Source organism: Falco rusticolus, chromosome 7 (assembly GCF_015220075.1).
Source record: "Falco rusticolus isolate bFalRus1 chromosome 7, bFalRus1.pri, whole genome shotgun sequence".
Lineage (NCBI taxonomy): Eukaryota > Metazoa > Chordata > Aves > Falconiformes > Falconidae > Falco > Falco rusticolus.
In genome coordinates this window covers 25417675-25435372 of record NC_051193.1, presented here as the reverse complement: position 1 = coordinate 25435372, position 17698 = coordinate 25417675, and the positions used below count along the sequence as shown (strand labels likewise).

The 17698-nt window shown below is 41.8% G+C and overlaps 2 protein-coding genes across 2 annotated transcripts in view; one reads left to right on the top strand and one right to left on the bottom strand.

Moving 5' to 3' along the window:
• Positions 1 to 17698, bottom strand: part of FANCM (FA complementation group M) — a 75715-nt gene that overhangs the window by 54100 nt on the left and 3917 nt on the right.
• On the top strand, positions 1835 to 15739 carry LOC119151843 (heme-binding protein 2-like). The gene is given in 6 exon segments (XM_037396175.1): positions 1835 to 2162; positions 8462 to 8553; positions 9834 to 9975; positions 11348 to 11371; positions 11374 to 11530; positions 11975 to 15739. Coding segments are annotated over 6 exon segments (813 nt in total). The 5' UTR covers positions 1835 to 1936; the 3' UTR covers positions 12147 to 15739.

Here is a 17698-nt window from a genome sequence, read left to right as displayed (position 1 = left end):
TTTAGCTGTAATTTTAAATAATTTTTCTTTTGGTTGTATTTTTGGTTTCTTTTTTCTTCATCTCCAGCAATGATGCTTGGCAATCCTCTAAACAGAAATAATTTCAAGTAAGCAACTATTCATTCTCATAATAAATGCCTGAACAAAAGAGTTGGGACTGTTTTCTGCAAGAAAGTGCCAGAACTATTTATGCAGGATAGGCAGAGGAAGGGTCTCTACACATTGCCTCAAAAAGTCAGCTCTTCAAGAGTAATGGCTTCCTGGAAGAAATCTCCAAAAGTCAGGATGCCCTCACTTGGTAGTAATAATCCAGCTTCCAAAATCATGTGGAAAATTCCTTACCCACAAAACTGAAGTCAGTGATAGCACTGCACTGAAGTATAAGTAGAAACTACCTGTGACAGGGATCAATTCACATTGTGCCTTACTTCAAGCTACCTTCCTACCCACAGCCACGTAGCTGCCCCGCAGAGGAAGTTCACCACTACATTTGTGAGGAAAATCTGATAACTGCCAGAAAATAGTCTACTTTGGCATGCTTTCAATGAATCCTGTGATTCTGCACACTAGGTAGCTGACCATGAAATCAAATAATCAGACAACCAAACACTTAAGCAAGTATCATCCCCAACATGTGTCAAGGATTTGCCTTCTCAGTGAATTTCAGATCAGAGAGGAGTCTGTGATTCTGACACGCTGCCCACAACCAAGAGGCCAAACATCCTCACGGCAGAACCACCTGCTTCACTTACTACCACCAGTGCATCCCACTTCTCTGCAGAAAAACCCACATGCCAAATTCACTAGGAAAGAACCGTTCTCTCAGGATGTTCCCACCGGCAGTTGTTCCTCCATTTTCAAATTCTCAAAGAAACCAGTCCCTGGCTGGTCAGCTTTAGCCGATAGAAGAAACATTTTATAGGAACAGCAGGATTTCAGTCTGTAGTGTCAGAAGTACACAGTCAGGACTTGCACGTCTCTGGCTTCTAAGGCAATTAATACTTCACTGTCACACCAAGATCACCTCCTGGGGTTAAGTAACCAAAGCTGAGCCTGGGAGAAAGATATTGATTAAAAAAACAAAAAAAAAAAGGGGGGTGGGGGTGGAGGGGGGAGATTAAGCATCACATCACAGAGTCAACACTTCCATCCCTAACCTTTGGCTGTCCTTGAGATGTGCAAGCATCTCAACAGTGTATGGGAGGTGACTGTTTTCCTATTATTCTAAAATTCTAAAAGCCCAGAGGTTCCCCTTTCCTGCCTGCGCAAGAAGGACCACAACACTTACTTCACGTTAAAGTTGGAATGAAAGACAACTACAAATAGAACCCACACAGACTCCTGATTCAAATTCAGGTCCTGTTGGAATTATCACTTCCATCCCCGTAAGAGGTCTGTTCACCCGCCTCTCTCACAAAGGCTCGCCTCAGCAATGGCAAAATTACGCAGCTGTCACCTTCCACTGCTGGACTTCCAACAACCAGATGACCCATGGCTCTTGCACTCCAAACCGGAGCCAGTTTGGAATGACTTCACAGACACTCCACTCCCGAGTAAAACGAAAGATCTCTCTTTTTGGCATGGTATGAAAATAGGAGAAGAAAATCACAATGAAGGAGGACTAACAGGACGTGCAGAGCAGCGGGGGAAAAAGGCGATGAAGAGAACGGCTAGGAAAGAGAGCACGAGTTAATGCGAAAACACATACGAAACACCAGCTTCTTTCCCATCTGTGCTGCTCGGATCCTGCCTGCAGCACCGGGTGAAGCCACAGAGCACCAGGACTGCCGGCAGCGCCCTGCCCCGCAGCCCTGCCCCGGGGGGCGCAGCCCGCGGGAGGGCAGGCACACCCCGCTCCCGCCCCCCCGCCCTCAAATCCCCGGGCAGGGCGAGCCCTTCATAAGGCGGCGCGGGCAGCGCTCCCCGGCGGGGCGCAATGGAGACGGGCGGGTGCCGCATGGGCGGCGCGGAGCCGGGCGCCCCGGCCATGATCACCCTGGAGGACCTGGACGGGATGGCGGAGGAGAGCCCCGACTCGGCGTACCACAGCAACGGCAGCAGCCTGGAGGAGGAGGCCGAGCGCATGGAGGACGAGGAGCAGGAGCGGCTGCTGAGCTACTGGCAGAGCGTGGGCCGAGGGCACCAGGTGGACGTGCCCCGGGGTAAGAGCCGCGCCGCCGGGCAGCGCTGGGGCCGGGCCAAGCCGCTTACGCCCACGGCGGCCGCCGGGCCAGGGGCGTCCGGGAGGCGGCACGCGAGCTCGCCCCCGGCGCCGGTATTGCTCACCGTCGGCCGGCAGCTCCAGCCGCTGCCCCCACGCCGGTGACAGGTTCCCGGGCCCCCCTCCCCGCCGGCGGGGCCACGGCAATCGGCCCCGACACCCCAGACCTCCCCCTGAGCCCCGGCGGAGCCCGCCCTCGGGGCCGGCACCCCGCTGCCTGCCCAGGAGAGGGGGCGAGGCACGGCTCCCCGCGCCCCCGGCCGCAGGGCCAGGCTGGCCCGGGGCAGGGGCAGGAGCGGGGCGGCGGGGCAGCCCCGGGCACCGCGGGAGTGCCCGTCCCAGCTCCGCACGCGTCGGTGCACAGAGCCCGGCAGGAGCTTTGCGCAGGGCCAGCCGAAGGATTTCTCTAGCTTAGAGAAGCGGTTGTAGTAGTAGTGGATTGACCCACTTAGACTAAAAGGACTGACGTGAGTTTTCAGTCCTAATTAAATATTAAATTGACTACCTGCAAAAGCGCTCGTAAGAACATCTCCCTGGTACCGATGCAGCTCTTTAAGGAAAGATGCTTGAAATGAAAGACAGCACAGAATTAAACAAGTAAAAGGATGGACTTTGCTTTTTGACAGTAAACCTCCCAGGTTTACCTTATTAAAAAATTATTTTCAACTTTCTGAAAGGCTATAACAAGTCAGGTAACTCCTAACAAGCAGGAAAGAGTAACTGCAAACTTGGCTCATTCAGAAAGTTTAACTCATCTGCTCTGTCCTGCAGACAGAAGCAGAAAAGGATCTTTAGCATCTCTGCTCTTCTGATAAATCCACCCCTAAAGAGGGTGGGAAGCAGCAAATCCCTGAACAACAGACTGCACTAGATGCTACCAAAGTGAAATTATTTACTTAAACTTTTTCTATATTCCAACACTGCAGTCAGGGTACAACCTCCTTTTCAAGTCATGCCTGGAAGTCTCATATTTCTAACGTTTTAACAATTAAAACTAATGTCCTGTCAGGTGCTAAAAGAGCAAGGTCAGTCTGAGCAGAGTTCCATGGCTTGCCTTGTTCCCAGTGCCCTGCAGGAGGGGTCTCTGCGTGCTCTGCACCGGCTGTGCCACCCAGTAGCCTCACAAGCTCCAGCAGCTGTGGATCTGTAACCCGTGCATCGGATCTGGCAGCTTCAGGTTCTGCAGGAGCACAGAGGGAGGGGGAGAGGAGAGGGGCTCCCTATTTACCTGTACATGAGTGAGGGGTGAACAGATGGCTGCCAAGTTGCTCCTTAAGAGTAGCTTTGTGCAGCAGAAAACAAGATTCCTTCCCACAAAATTATATATTCTGACAACATAGTGAAACGAAGCACTGAAATGTCTAGGACTTATTAGGCAGGATATGAAGTCTAGGAAATATGTTCAAAAGTAGCATTTTACCAGATTTTAGTTACTGTATTATAAAAGGTTTACTCTGTAATGCTAAACAAGTGTTACAAAAATCTGCCCAGGGCTATCTGACAGGAGCAGACTACATCTCAACTATGGCAAACTCTCTTAGGCTGTTTGAGTAGTTTACATGGTCCATTCAAAGTTTAAGTTAACTGTTTTATACCCACCTTTAGTACCCAGTCAGCTAAAATGTACTTGAGCCTCAGGGAATACAGAGGGGCCACAGAGATGACTTTCTGGGGAGAGAAATCCCCCCCATCAAGAGGGAGCAGAGCATCTCTCCTGACTGGTGTGCCCCATCCAAGCAGCTGGAGTCACTGACACCACAATACAAGAAAATACAAGAGCTTTACTTGGCTGACTATTGACTGCCAGCGTGGTGACTGTGCCAACAGAGCACTCAAGACTCTAACAACAGAACACGGTTTCTTGTAGTCTAATGGTAAAGTCTGCAAAATAAGAACATCACCATCCCTCTCAGGCTTTGACACTTGTTTTGTTCTATGGTGACAGTCCAGCTTTCTAAATTATTACTTGCTTCATAGCTTATGTTAGCACCTTCTAAAGATAACAGGAACACTGCAAGCATTCTTAAAAAAAAGATAATCCAAGATATTTTGCAAGATAAGAACAACGGATACTTATATGGCTGGCACTGCACTTTATCACTGTTAGCAAGATCTTAATTCCGTAGACTGACTGACTGGCCTATGCCATACCTACAACCAAAAGGTAAGAGAAAATTAAAGGCGCAGAAAGGTACAATCTAACTTTCTTGGCTTGAAAACTGTATTTTACCTACTCCCAGTAGAAGCAGAAAACATGCTAGAGCTGTTACTTTTAAATTTCTCAATTCTAGTTTCAATTTATGAACATCCATTAACAAGCAAGCTCAGGAAAGCTGCTACCCATCAGAAACATCTGCTTGCTGAAGTGTAAAGCTGTCTAACGACACTCAGCATACAAACCGGTGTGCTCTGAGGTCAAGTACCCAGGCTCCAGATCAAACTTCAGCTCTGAATGGCAGGTGGTTTTCCAACAATTCCAACATACCCCCCTTGCTGAGGTTACCTCATGTAAGGGGCAGCCCAGCAGCCTCTGTACCAGCCAGAACCCCTGTCTGCTGAAGGAAGTATGGGGGAACAGACTAAAGCCTCTGCTGCTGGAGGTCACCCTGGTGTGCAGCCCCATGCTGAAGCCCAGCCCTGAGCCTGCGTCCCCAACAGTGCTCATAGGCACCTCCCACAGCTGTTTCTGGATTGTTCTCTCCAAGGGGCATGTCTACTAGTTCTCTCCAGAATCAAGATTTTGGTTCCCATCATTACAAAGGCTGTCTCCTCTACTCCAGAACGACAAAGTTTCATGTGCATGTACATTATTTAAGGGTGCAGCTGACAAGTATATCCTGCTTCAGTGATACTCCCAACAGGTCCAGTCAGACACAAATTAAGAAATGCAACAATTTAAATACTGTTCAATCTTGCTGCTATGAACAAGTCTTGTCAAGTGTGTCCTATCTATATAAATCCCTTAGTAAAGATATGCCACTTTCACAATACCTACCTATAGTAGCAACTGTAATCACAATTTTGAAATATAATTGAGCCAAGCCTTTACCTAGCTGCACTGCTACAGCTCATCGTGCCTTGTTTTGTCACACCACTATTCAAGTTTGCAAGCTTGGATGTGTAAATGGAGCAACTCACTTGCTTTTGGCAGTATAGTCTTAAGTATTGTGCAGATTAAAATACTTATAATCCAAATGTTATACTGTCCTGCCTGACAGGCACGGGATTCACAAACAGAAGAATAAAACTCCTGAAAGGACTTTAATTAGTTGCAATCCCTATCCTGTGCAATAATGGGGGGGGGGGGGGGGGGGGGGGCGGGAAGAAAAACTTTTAAAAGCCCTGCAATCAAGATCCTATCAATAAAGGGATCTAAAAATAGAGTTAACTTTTCTAGAGTCCTAAAACATTTCTTAATTATTGAATACTCTGGAAAATTCAGTGCTGAAGTCTAATCTACAATTATTTTTCTCTCAGCCTCCAAAGAGATCAATTTTACATATCAGTTATTACTTAATTTTAAATGTTTTCCAATGACGTTTTAAAAAAAAAAATGTTAAAAATTAACTGAAGTGTAGCCTTTCCCCCTTCATTAAAAGGGATCTTTACTACTCCAAATAGTCTTAAACCTAAAACTCCTACACTGGATGGAATGCCAGGAGATGTAGGTTTGATTCCCAGCTCAGCTACAGATTTACTAAAGTGACCAAGGCCACGTTAATTCTCCTGCATCTTAATTCTCCTCTTCTCTGAAACATGGATTATACTCTCCTGCCGCATCATCCTGACTTTTCTACTTAAGATACTGAGGCACTTAAAACACCCAAGAGAAGGGCTTTTACTTCAGTTGAAACTTTAGTCCTTTTCATGCACATCTGGTATGTACCGTGAGGTAGAGTATGGCAGAAATTCACAACCAGACTTTCAAACACTGTACATAAAAGTTAAGTTTCTAATCTGTATCTAAGTACACAAATGTCTGTTACTTGAACTTTGAAAGACAAGGAAATACTCTTTTGGAAATGAGTCTTTCCATTCTTAAGATTAAACTTGTATATAGAGTTTCCAAGCCTGTCTGTTAGGGAACAACACCTAAGCAGAATTTATTTATAAACTGCAGCTAGAATTGATGTCAAGACAACAACAGTTGCAAACACACCTAATCCAACCACATTTAAATGACAAAACTGTAGGAGAAGTACTAGAATACGCTAGTATTATATATGCAAGTGCAATATATTTTTGCTCCTTCTATCCATTTGAGTTTGGCTAGGAGTATAATGATTACTACAGACTGGATGACTACTAGTGTCACTACATCTAGAAACAATAGGATAGCTTTGCTATTTCATTCCTTACAAATCACGAGAATCATTAAAGAAGTCACCGCACATTTCAGTTCCATCTCAGTATTGGTGAGCATGCAGGTGCTTAAGAGTACTTCAGCAATTATCAACTATTAACACTCTCCTTCACATAATGATCTGCCACCACAGTGTGCAAACTCAGACCAGAAATGATGACATGTTAGACTGCACTCTGAGTCCTTCTTGTTCCAAAGGGCAAGACAACAGGCAACAGCAAACATAAAAAGCATGCCAAACATACACCATCCCTGTTAGTTAAATGAAGTTGGTATGTTCCATTTCATCTTTACTAATGCTTTATGTGGACTATGGCTATTTGAGAACATTGAACCACTATTTCTTTCCGCCAGATGTATCGGATCCTGACAGCCAGAACACTGAAACTTGCTTTGCTGTATTCCTACCATAATATATATTATGTTATAGTTTTGCTAGAATGTTAGTATTTGCTTTAAGTCAACAGTCTTCTGCCCCTTCCAAACTGAAATAAAACCTTTCATCTAATGTACTTGGCTGATCAGACAGCACATACATATAAAACTACTGCGAAACAAAAAGCAACTGTGTTAGCACAAATCTATGTTCCAATTTCTTTGTTAAACAATCATGTGTCTTGTTAAGAAGTAGTTCTTTAGTGAAGTATACATTGAGGAGTTAAGTTTCCTCATCTTATATTTCTTTCACTTAACAGGACACTTTTCTCCTCCCTCATCTATAATTTCTGCCCTTCAGTCCCCACTCCACACCTCACCTTCATTGTCTGTCCTCTAGCCTGAGCACATCCAGTTCTCCCAGACCCTTCTGCACTTCATCCTGCCCTAACCAGCTGTATCTCGAGTTCATCAATGCAATTTCTGTACCATGAAGCCCCAAACCAGGCACAGCATGTGAAATGCAGCTTCAAGAGAACCAAACAGAACAGTCACCTCCCTTGACTGGCTGACTGCAGTCTTGCTGATATAGCATGTGTCCTGTTCTGTGCGGTCTCCTTCTGAAACTACAAACAAAAGTTCATGTTCTCTACTTCTTAATGAAAACATTTGTTTGCATTTTATTTTGCAGTCCTCCCCTCCTTCAAGGTCTTACTAGAAGGGCCTGCATTAAAAAGAAAATTATATACACACACATACATATATATATATAAAATGCAATTCACTTAAAATGCAAAACTCCACTTTTCATCACTGAAGCTGGATCCCCACAGCTGGAATGCATACTCCATCAGTTTCTGTTTTATCACTTGCAGAGACTGCAGCTGGCAGTGCATCCCAGAGAAAAGCAGTGTGGTACCTGGGCAGCAGGAATGGCCAGGCTAGCCAGGACACTCGGCTAACAGCCAGCCTGGGCTGCACCAACGGCTCCAGCACTGTGGCTTCTGAGCAAAAACACAGGCCTCACACTCAATGTATATCCCAACTAATAGGTAGCACTGAAAAGTGCGTAATTTCAAACATACAGTGAAATATTAGACGTAAGACATCTTTTGGAAAGACTGAGTTTGCACAGTAGTATTTCCTGGGACCTGTGATCAAGAGCAGGCAACTCAATTTACTTCTTCATGCGGATACACATCAATCCACCATGAAAGAGTTGCTAGAATTGGCAACATCATCTGTACAGGGCCAGAACGCCCAGCATCGCCAAAGGCTTCCCATAGGCAGGTGTGTATTTGTCATATATGCAGAGCAGGAGTGAAAGCTGTTTCTAGCAGTACCGAGACAGAAGTCAGTTAACCTTTTCCGTTAGTATCAAAGGACAACCTAAACTTGTTACAATGTTCCCTGAAGTTTAACTAAGGGACAGAATGAAACACATTTAATCTTTATTTCTACAGCCTCATGTCTAAAACTGGAAGTGTGGTTTGTTGTTGCAGACATGGCAGAGCCAATTCAGCAGCTGACTAGAAACAACAACCCCCAGGAGAGACAGACCATCCCATTTACTCTGATCCACCGCAAAGAAAAGGTACTGTTTCCCTTCCCAGTTGAAGTTTTAACAATGTTTTCAACATTAATACCTAGCTTCCAAAAATATGTTTCTTTAGAAAATTATTTTAACCATCTAGGATTTTTAACGTCAGAAGCACAAAGCATTACAATGGGGTAACTACTCATTTTTAACAACTCACCATTTTTACATATGAAATTTTTTCCCTTTTGGAAAGCAGAAACTAACTATCAGGAAAGTCAGCAGATGACCAAATTACACATTTATGACATTTTATAATTAATTTAACAAAAACCCCTTGTATTTTGACATTTGAAAGAAAATACCTATTTTCATTTAAATCAATGCATTTGCTTCTTTACATGATCATGTTAATCAAACCTTAGCAAAGAGTACTTGAATGAGATTAATATCTGAACTTAAAGCCAAACATGTACTTTTGTATCATGGATCATTATCAAACAAAGCAGCAATTTCCAAACCCATCTTATCAAAACCATCTTACCCTCTAATCAAAATTTAAAATTAATGCCCAGGAAATTGTTTGTAGCTCAGGAAATGTGCAAACAAGTGTCTAACTTTCAATATATGACGAATCAAGAAAATCTTTACCAACCACACATGAAGATTTCTTGTCACATTTCTTTTAAGCAAAGCTATACAATTCAAACATATAAATATCACAATTTGATTATATTTCACGTGAGTATATTTCACTATACAGTTTGGGACTCCTGGCTATTTATGTTGTAAATAAATGCTTGAAAGCAATTTCTTAGTACTACTGTAATAACTGCAGATAAAAAAATAAGGTTATTCAGTGTTAATTGCAACTAAATGTTTAATACTGCAAGTCCAGAAGATGACAGGTTCTTATTTTAAAGAATGTTGAAATAAGTTTTGGTCCAAGATCAGCAGCATACCCCTTCTTGACTTATATGAGAACTGCAATTCACATTCAAGATCATTTCACCAACAGCTGAAACAGTTGAAAATAGTTATTCTTCCATTCAAGGAAGATGCACACACTGCATTGGTTTTGGTTATCTAATTATATGCCAGCCTAGACCTTGAAATTAAACGCATGTAAGTATTAAATAGTATGCATTTAAGGTACAGCTGGCACAGACTTAAAAACATTCCTTATGCTTGCCATTCTCCTGGTCACACACCTGGAGAAGTTGATTTCTTGATGCCATAAGTAAAGCAATGAAATACTGTTTGACTTTTACTTGTTTGGTTGGGTTTTCTAGATGATTAACTTAAAATACAAAATTGTTATCTTACTGTGCTTGCAGCTTGGAGATCTGCTTTATGAAAAACGTCAATATGGAAAAGCCAAGTGGGCTTGTATAAAAATGAAAGAAAAGCAGTATGAACAGAGCATATGCCTTGGATTCATGAAGCTTATGAGGTACATTTGTGAGCAGAATTCCTCAGGTAATTGGTACCACAATTCTACATTAAAGTTAAAACACTGTATTTATGCACTAGCATGTCCTAACTGGGGAGATACTTTTATTAGCTTTTTCCAAACACACCACCCTGCCTAGAGGGACATCTTCCCACAATACAGCCTTTCCAGCAGAGTCTAAACCAAAGTGCTGCTTCCTCTGTGTATGTGCTAGAAGAGAACATCTGCAGGAAGCCATCCCTGTTTCCAGGGCCATTGTGACAACTGCCTGAGTATTAACAATGGCTATTTTTGTACAGCTGTCAGCTAGAAATAAGGCTTTCACTACAGAATTTTAGTGGTTTAGTTTTCACAGCAGTACTGATTTACTCAGAGTGTAAGGCCAGAAGAGACTATAATGTTTTGCCTCCATTTTAGTTTATGATACTTAAATTGTGCATGTCTGAATGGACACCAAAAATTTATGTGGTCGAAGCATGTTTTCCAGAAAGATAATCCAGTTTTAAGTCAAGAACTTTAAAATAATGGCAAGTCCACAATGTCCTTGTGCCTGCATAAAAAACATCCACCTAGTTTCCAATGCAGTTTGATCTGGTTTCAAACTTCCAGCCATCAGTTCTCATTTTTTCATTCTCCAGTTGACTAAGAAGTCTTGCAATGGCCAGTGTTTTGTTCTGTAGTAGCACGTGGGTTGTAATCAAGTCAAACCTTAATTTTGTTTCCAAGAAACTAAAAGCATTGATCACAAAAGCTTTGCCTTAATCAGGTATTTTCCCCACTCTCCTCATTCTTTTAACACTTTTACATCGTTTAAAAGTAAATTTGGCTCCAGAACAGTGCAGGTTTTGTTTTCAAACTGTGTACAGAACCCACGCCTAGTCATCACTGCTACCTGCACAGTCAAGAAAGCCAACCTTTTCCTATAGCGTTCCAAGAACATAGCAACATTTTGGTAACAGCGAATTCTCAGTGAATTCACAAGGCAGCCCTTTTACCTCAACTACGTTCTTTGCTCCCAAATATTTAAATCACGACATAAGGTCAGTTTACAAGACAAACACAACCCTCTTAAGAGACAGAAGTTAAAACTCCTCACCCTACATGAAGATAGGAGAGCTCACCATATACTGCATTTTAGACATACATGCACACACATTTGCACATGTAAGTTTTACGGAGAGATATATATATATATACACACAGACTACAAAGTATAAGAAAATGCTACTTCCAAGTCAGAATACACAACTCCATTTTCTAAAACATCCTACTGAATTCCTTTTAGTAACAAAACTGCTCTGTGGTACTCACTTTATATTATTCAGTATGAGTTCAGAAGTGGAGCACAGTATGTAGACTTTTTTTTGTCTTTTTAAGAAATCACGTATGTCTCCTTAGGACTGTACTTGGGGATAACAATACCCATGTGACCATAGTCCATACAAATGAATCTCAATCGGCGATGACACAGTCAGTGACAGTAGCATACTACCTGCCTGAAGTGCTGCAGGATGAGCCACCTCACCCTTTTGACTCTGACATCAGCATTGAAGAATGGCCTTCTACTATTGTTTATAGTAGGTAAGAACCATTTAAATTTTTTTCTGGTAGAAAAGGTAAAAGATGCAGTTTTCAATTTGGGCATGTTATGTCTCTTGAATCAAGTTCTAAAAGCTAATAAATGGTAAACTTGATTTTCAGAATGGTTAAAAGCTGCCTGCTTCATGAAACTGGTATATTCAGGAAATAACGGTTACGAGCTTACTTGGTAAAATGATGCATCTGTAGTGTGAGATGTAACAAGCATCTCAAAGCACAGACTACTCTGTGTAGCTGGGAACAAAGCGCCTGACATATCACTGAAAATTTAAGAAAAAAAAAACCCAACCCTGTTATCTGTTTGAGATCAATCACAGTCAGACAGTATCATTTGTGAAACATGACTAAATGATTTAGGAGGCATGTCTAGGCTCTGGAAAAACTGTGGGTATTAAAAAGAACTTGATATGAAGTTGATTGTTACAGGAGCTTCAGAGGAATCACCAATGAAGACTCTATAATGAGAGAAATAAACCTGTTGGCAGAAATTCTGGAGAGTCCCGAGTTATGTTTGCAGGATACATTCATCATTGCAGGATATACAAACCCAGCTGCTGCCAATCGACACAACGAGATCTGGTTCCTCCAGAGACCATAGCCTCCCCTTTCCGATGCTCGTCAGCCACAAGAATCAGTTCTGATTTACTGGCAGAATCTTACACGTGAATTGCATGAGACTAGATGTCAGACCCTCAAAGATTTTAGACATGTGGCTTTTAGCCAGTTTAGCAAGGCAATCGCTCCAATTTAATAATCAGAGGTAACACCTGAAACAGTTTCCTGTGTCAACTTTTACAGTTTTTACACAATTTTTAATGGAGATATTTAGCACTTTAAAAGTTAGTTCACCTTATCTTTTTTTTTTTTTTTAACAAGATAAGGGAGACAGAGACCTCTCTCCTCGTCCCCTTACTAGCATCTCTAGACTGCTGGTGGCCTAGGACAGTGCTAGGGGAGACCCTGGAGCCCCCAACCCTAGCCACCTAGTGCTGCACCAGCTACACAAGGACCCTGGTGGGGCTTTCAGCGGGACACACAGTAAAACCACCTCACACGTGCAGGCTACGCTTCAGGAAAAGAATGTTCAGGTCTTAATTTCTGAAGGTAACTACCAGATTTAGACCACTGGGATTAAACCAAGGAGTAAGAGTAGGCCAATGCTGACTGCTTTTAACATCATCATCTGTGGAACAGAGATTCTTAATGCTTACCTCAAAAAAGCATTCAACCAAAGTACTTCTAACTTTGAGAAGAGGCCAAGAAAGCAGAACCAGTCCTTACTGCTCACTAAAGTTTTGATAGCAAAAACTACAAGTTACCTTAATCACACACACATAGTAATGCCATGACTATATTTGGCATTCCTTAATAGAAAGTGGTTATTTCTAACTCTTCAGATTTCTGAGCATGTTCTTCTTAGAGCTTTGCTGAATGTTAAAACACTGCTGCTGAAGTCATTAATTTGTTCAGTACCTTTTTACACTTTTATGGCAGTACCACACTACTAATGTTGTAAGTGACACAAATACTTCACAGAATCACAGAAAAAAATTCAGCTAGAAGTGACCTCTGGCAGTCACCCAGCCCAGCCCTCTGCCGAAGGCAGGGCCCGCGCTGCTGGCAGAGCAGGCTGCTTAGGGCCTCACACCCCCAGATTTTACTTATCTCCAGGGATAAGGAGCCCATAACCCCTCTGGGCCCAACTCCAGTATTTGACCATCCTCACTGTGAGAATTTTTCCCTTCCTAATATCTAATTTTCTATGTTACAGCTTGTTTCTTTTACCCTTCATCCATATGATAACTCTTGAAGCAGACAGCTGGTGGTCTGGCACACTGTGAGTGAAAGCCAAGCTGACACAGCTCTGTGCACATCAGGTCTGAGAGCAGCATGCACACTTTGCTGTTCACCACAGTTAAAGAGTGCCTGCTGCTCTGGAGAATTGGGGTAGCAAAGTTTTGCTCTCAAAAATCACTTCTTAATGTCTCCTCTTTCTTACGGATACAAAGGTAGAGTTTAATCTTAGTAGAAGTAAATTAAATTTTATATACAAAGACATTAAGTGCATCACCAGCACTATTTATGGATTACAGGATTTAGGCTTTAAATAGAGCTTTTGTGTTCTTCAGTTACAACATACGAACTGCAACCAGAGCCAGTGTCTGCTAGCTTTACAGTAGTCAGCTGGCAAGCCAAACCAATTTCTGTAGTACTTCTGAATGAACGTATAGGTCTCAAGAACATTAAACATCCCAGTTCCATAAGGCGCTCTGCTGCACAAAACCAACTTTATGCTTAACCTAAAACCTCTTGTTGAGCAGCAGGATCAGAGAGTGCTGGCTGGCCCTGGCTGACTGGGCTTAAGCATGACCAAGGTGCCCTCTGGTGATTGCTGCCCACAGATCTGCTGGGGAGACAGCAAGGAGAAGGGTGGGGGGAGAGAGAAAAGCCTTAGTTTTAATACAAACAAACTGATAGTCTGGGGGGAAGAGGGAAAAAGAAAACCCCAAACCAAAACAGCAATCCTCGCTTCTTCTGAACCTGTAGCTGTTCAGATACCCTGCACTAGTCCAGCATTCATAGACATTCATATTGCCACAAATTAACTGGATGTTAAACTGAGGTGGGGGGGATCTCAAAACAAGACAGTGGGTTTGGGGCCTTTCTTACTCCAGCCAGAAAGCTATCAAGTCTGGTTTGCCAGGTGACAGGACAAATGCTTGTGTCAGTTGTGGCCACAAGTAGGAACCGCTTTGTCTGATGTGCTAATTTAAATGCACATCAAAGGAATTCTTACTTAACAGAAGGAGACTATGAAGGTACCTGTCACGTCTCTTATTCTTCTCAGTTTGTTTGAGATACAGGATCATGGCCCTGAGGGGGGGAAAAAAAACCACCAAAACCAACAACTTCCTTTTCAATATGTTGGATCGTATCCCTCTTGATTTTTATTTATTTCGCTTTTTATTTATTTTTAACATTTCCTCAGACTGCTGGAAATGCCAGCCAGTATTAAAGTGAAAGCTAACAAATTAATGACAATGTTTTTAAAAACAAAGTTGAGTAGAAGGCCCAGGGAGGCATTAAATAACAGGTTTTGGTTTCCCCTCATCTGGCCTCCCAAATATTTTCACAAGAGACAATAAAAAGTTTTCACCTTTGACAAGATTTTATGGCAAACTGAGGAAGTTTTTGCAATTTGATTGCTTTTGCCAATTATATTAACGCTTTGGCACAGCGGTATCATAGCTGTTGAAAGTAGTTAAATCCTCTCACCATAAAGTACTGGTTTGTACATACTTTACATTTTAAATGTCTGTTGCAAAAAGCATTTGCTATATCTTATGTCTCTTTCCATAGGCAATCTTCACCTAAATACTTCTGTGACTCAGCTACTTGTCAGTATGTTATAGAAACATTCTTGTTACTGAAATATAAAAATAATTTATCTGAATGTGCTGATATCCTAACTGCAGCAAAGTGTTCAGTGTTGTTTTATGTAAAACTGTGAATTCCAAGATAGTATTTATTTTGACTTATGTTAGACAGCTTCTGCTGCTGGGAAAGAACCCATTAATCTCAAGTTTGAAGATACACTTTATGGCTATGGAATGTCACAGCAACCTCCGTAACTGGCCCTCACAAGCACGGGCATAAAGAATTGCAGGTTTTAACCAACACACAAATAAAGCTTACCTAATAGTTACACCAGTGAATGCCACGGAAACATCACTGTTACTCAAATACATAATTTCAGACAGTTTGAAAACATTATGTCAAGCATGGTTATCTCCTGTTATCGGAATAGGTATTTTATTATCCATCTGTGGCTCTACTTTGTAAGCCATTAATTAATGGATTTTAAATTTGAAGTTATTAGATTTCCACTATTCAAAGGAGATAATAAAACAGAATTCACCCATATTTTTTGAAGATTAAATTAAGTAGCCTTAACAGATAAATGTTGTCCTGCATACTGTGTATTTTTCAAACAAGCATTAGTGCCTAAGAAGTTTACTCCAGCTATTGTGATACTCAGGGCCTTGCTTATTGTATGTACACAAATATAATTTTCCCGTTGTGTTATTGCATTGTGCTGTTTCACACTGTCCTTCATTTTCACTGAAGTGTTGTCTTGTTTACTGTTACTGTTTGTCAAAATTAAAGATAATGATTGTATTGTGCAGTGTACACCTGGCTTTCATTTTTGTAAGACACGAGTCCTTTTGCTATCTTTCCTTTGAATGGGAGCAGCGGAAGTCACAAGTTGCTATTCTGATTTTACAAGAGCTGTTTAAGCCCCAAATTTGAGATGGTCACTCTAAGACATCAAAAAACTTAAATAACTTTCAAAAGCCCTGCACTCTTCGAAATAAACACATACATTTGGAGTCTCTGTGCTGCAGTCAGCAGGTCTGCTAGCAAACTCACTCCTCCTCACTGCAGAGGCCATCTGCAACCCCATTTTTGTTGTGTCCAGCACAGTCTCCCACAATTCTTACTGCAGCACAGGCTAGGGTAGGACTGGTTTCAGAATCAAATTGTAGAGAAGCAATACTTCACAGAGAGTGACACAAGCATTTGAGTTTTCTCTTAAATCCTGACACCATACAGAACATACTTCCTGATTCTTTTGGCAAGGGACAAGGATAATGCAACATATACTTGCTGCTTCTGTGGCTGCACTCACATACCCTGATCTCAAACTGCTCAAAGGCCAGAACGCAGGAGCACAGTAAACGATGTAATTTAATTTCAGGGCACGGACAAAGGTCCACAGGTGTGCTGCTGAAAACTCCACAGCTACAGAAATACCTCCACAGCAACTGAAGTATATGAGCCACTTTTGAAAGTGCTGAGATCTTCAAGACTAAAGCTTGGCTTGCTGCCAGCACTAGAAAAGGCTGGGGCACCATCCTTTCATACCTTCTGTGTTTTCACAAGTCGTACTTCCTAAGTAAGGCAGTAGCAATACAAATGCAAATACCAGATCAAAGAAAGGAAATAGAAAACGCTGAAACCACAGCGACAGTTTAGCCAGTGTTTGCCTATATTCCTCAATTACACCAGATTAGCCAAACCTACAAACTTATTTCAGCTTAAATCTCAAGTGAAACACCTCAAATAAAATGCCTGCATTCAACGCGAACATTCAGAGGCACCTGCAGTGATGCAAAATTATCTGTAAAATTCTTGGTAGCTTATCAGTGGAACTTCCTGATTTAAATACACTCTCAGGTTACCGGTTTGAAAAGAGCTGCTCTAATTCAATCTAGAAAATGAACGACCAAGTTTGCCTTCCAATGGTCTTCACATAAACTATACCAAAATCATTTAACTGAAAACATTCTCTAAGGCCAACAGTCTGATACTGACTTAATACTATTTTTTTTTTAATGTCTCTAACCAAAAAAAAAAAGAACGTGCATTTTGAACTTTTTGCAGTAGTATCTTATGTAATATCATTTGTCTACTGGTACCTCACAGAGAGCCAGTCAATGACAACTTAATGGTCTGTGTCAACAGTTCTGGCCCCTGCTACTCTGTCCTGTATTTGGACATTGCCTACTGGTAAAAAGGAAAAGAAAAAAGCTCTCAAGAGAAAAAAACAAAAACACCAAAACCACAACAACAATGAACAAACCCCAAAAAACAACCAACCAAAAGACAAATCAAGGAGAACTAAGTATACTTACAGATCACTTAAAGCTCTAAAGAATACTCCCTATTAAGAGAAAACGTTTCAGTCAATATACAGTTTTCATAAGGCTGGCAACAACCTGGACAACACAAGCATGGCCATTCCCAGCATCCTAATACTACTAAATTCAGGCAAATTTAGAAGCCCTTGGTTTAGGTCTCATGTCAGCTTGGCAATGACTCCTGAAAGAGGATAAGAAAACTAATTCAACTAAGTTTTCCACCAGAGCTATTTAAGTAATTACACCAGTGTTACCTGGCAAAATGAAACTGCAGCTGCTGTAGTCAAAACCATGGTTTTTTCTTTGCCTTATACTCAAAGGTAAAGTTAATTGCCTAGAAAAGTGTTACTTCTATAAGATATTGCTAGTCTAGATAGAAATGTTAAAATAGGAAGGGAGATTATGTATTTAGTGACACTGTCCATTTAACAACAAAGAAATGGAACAA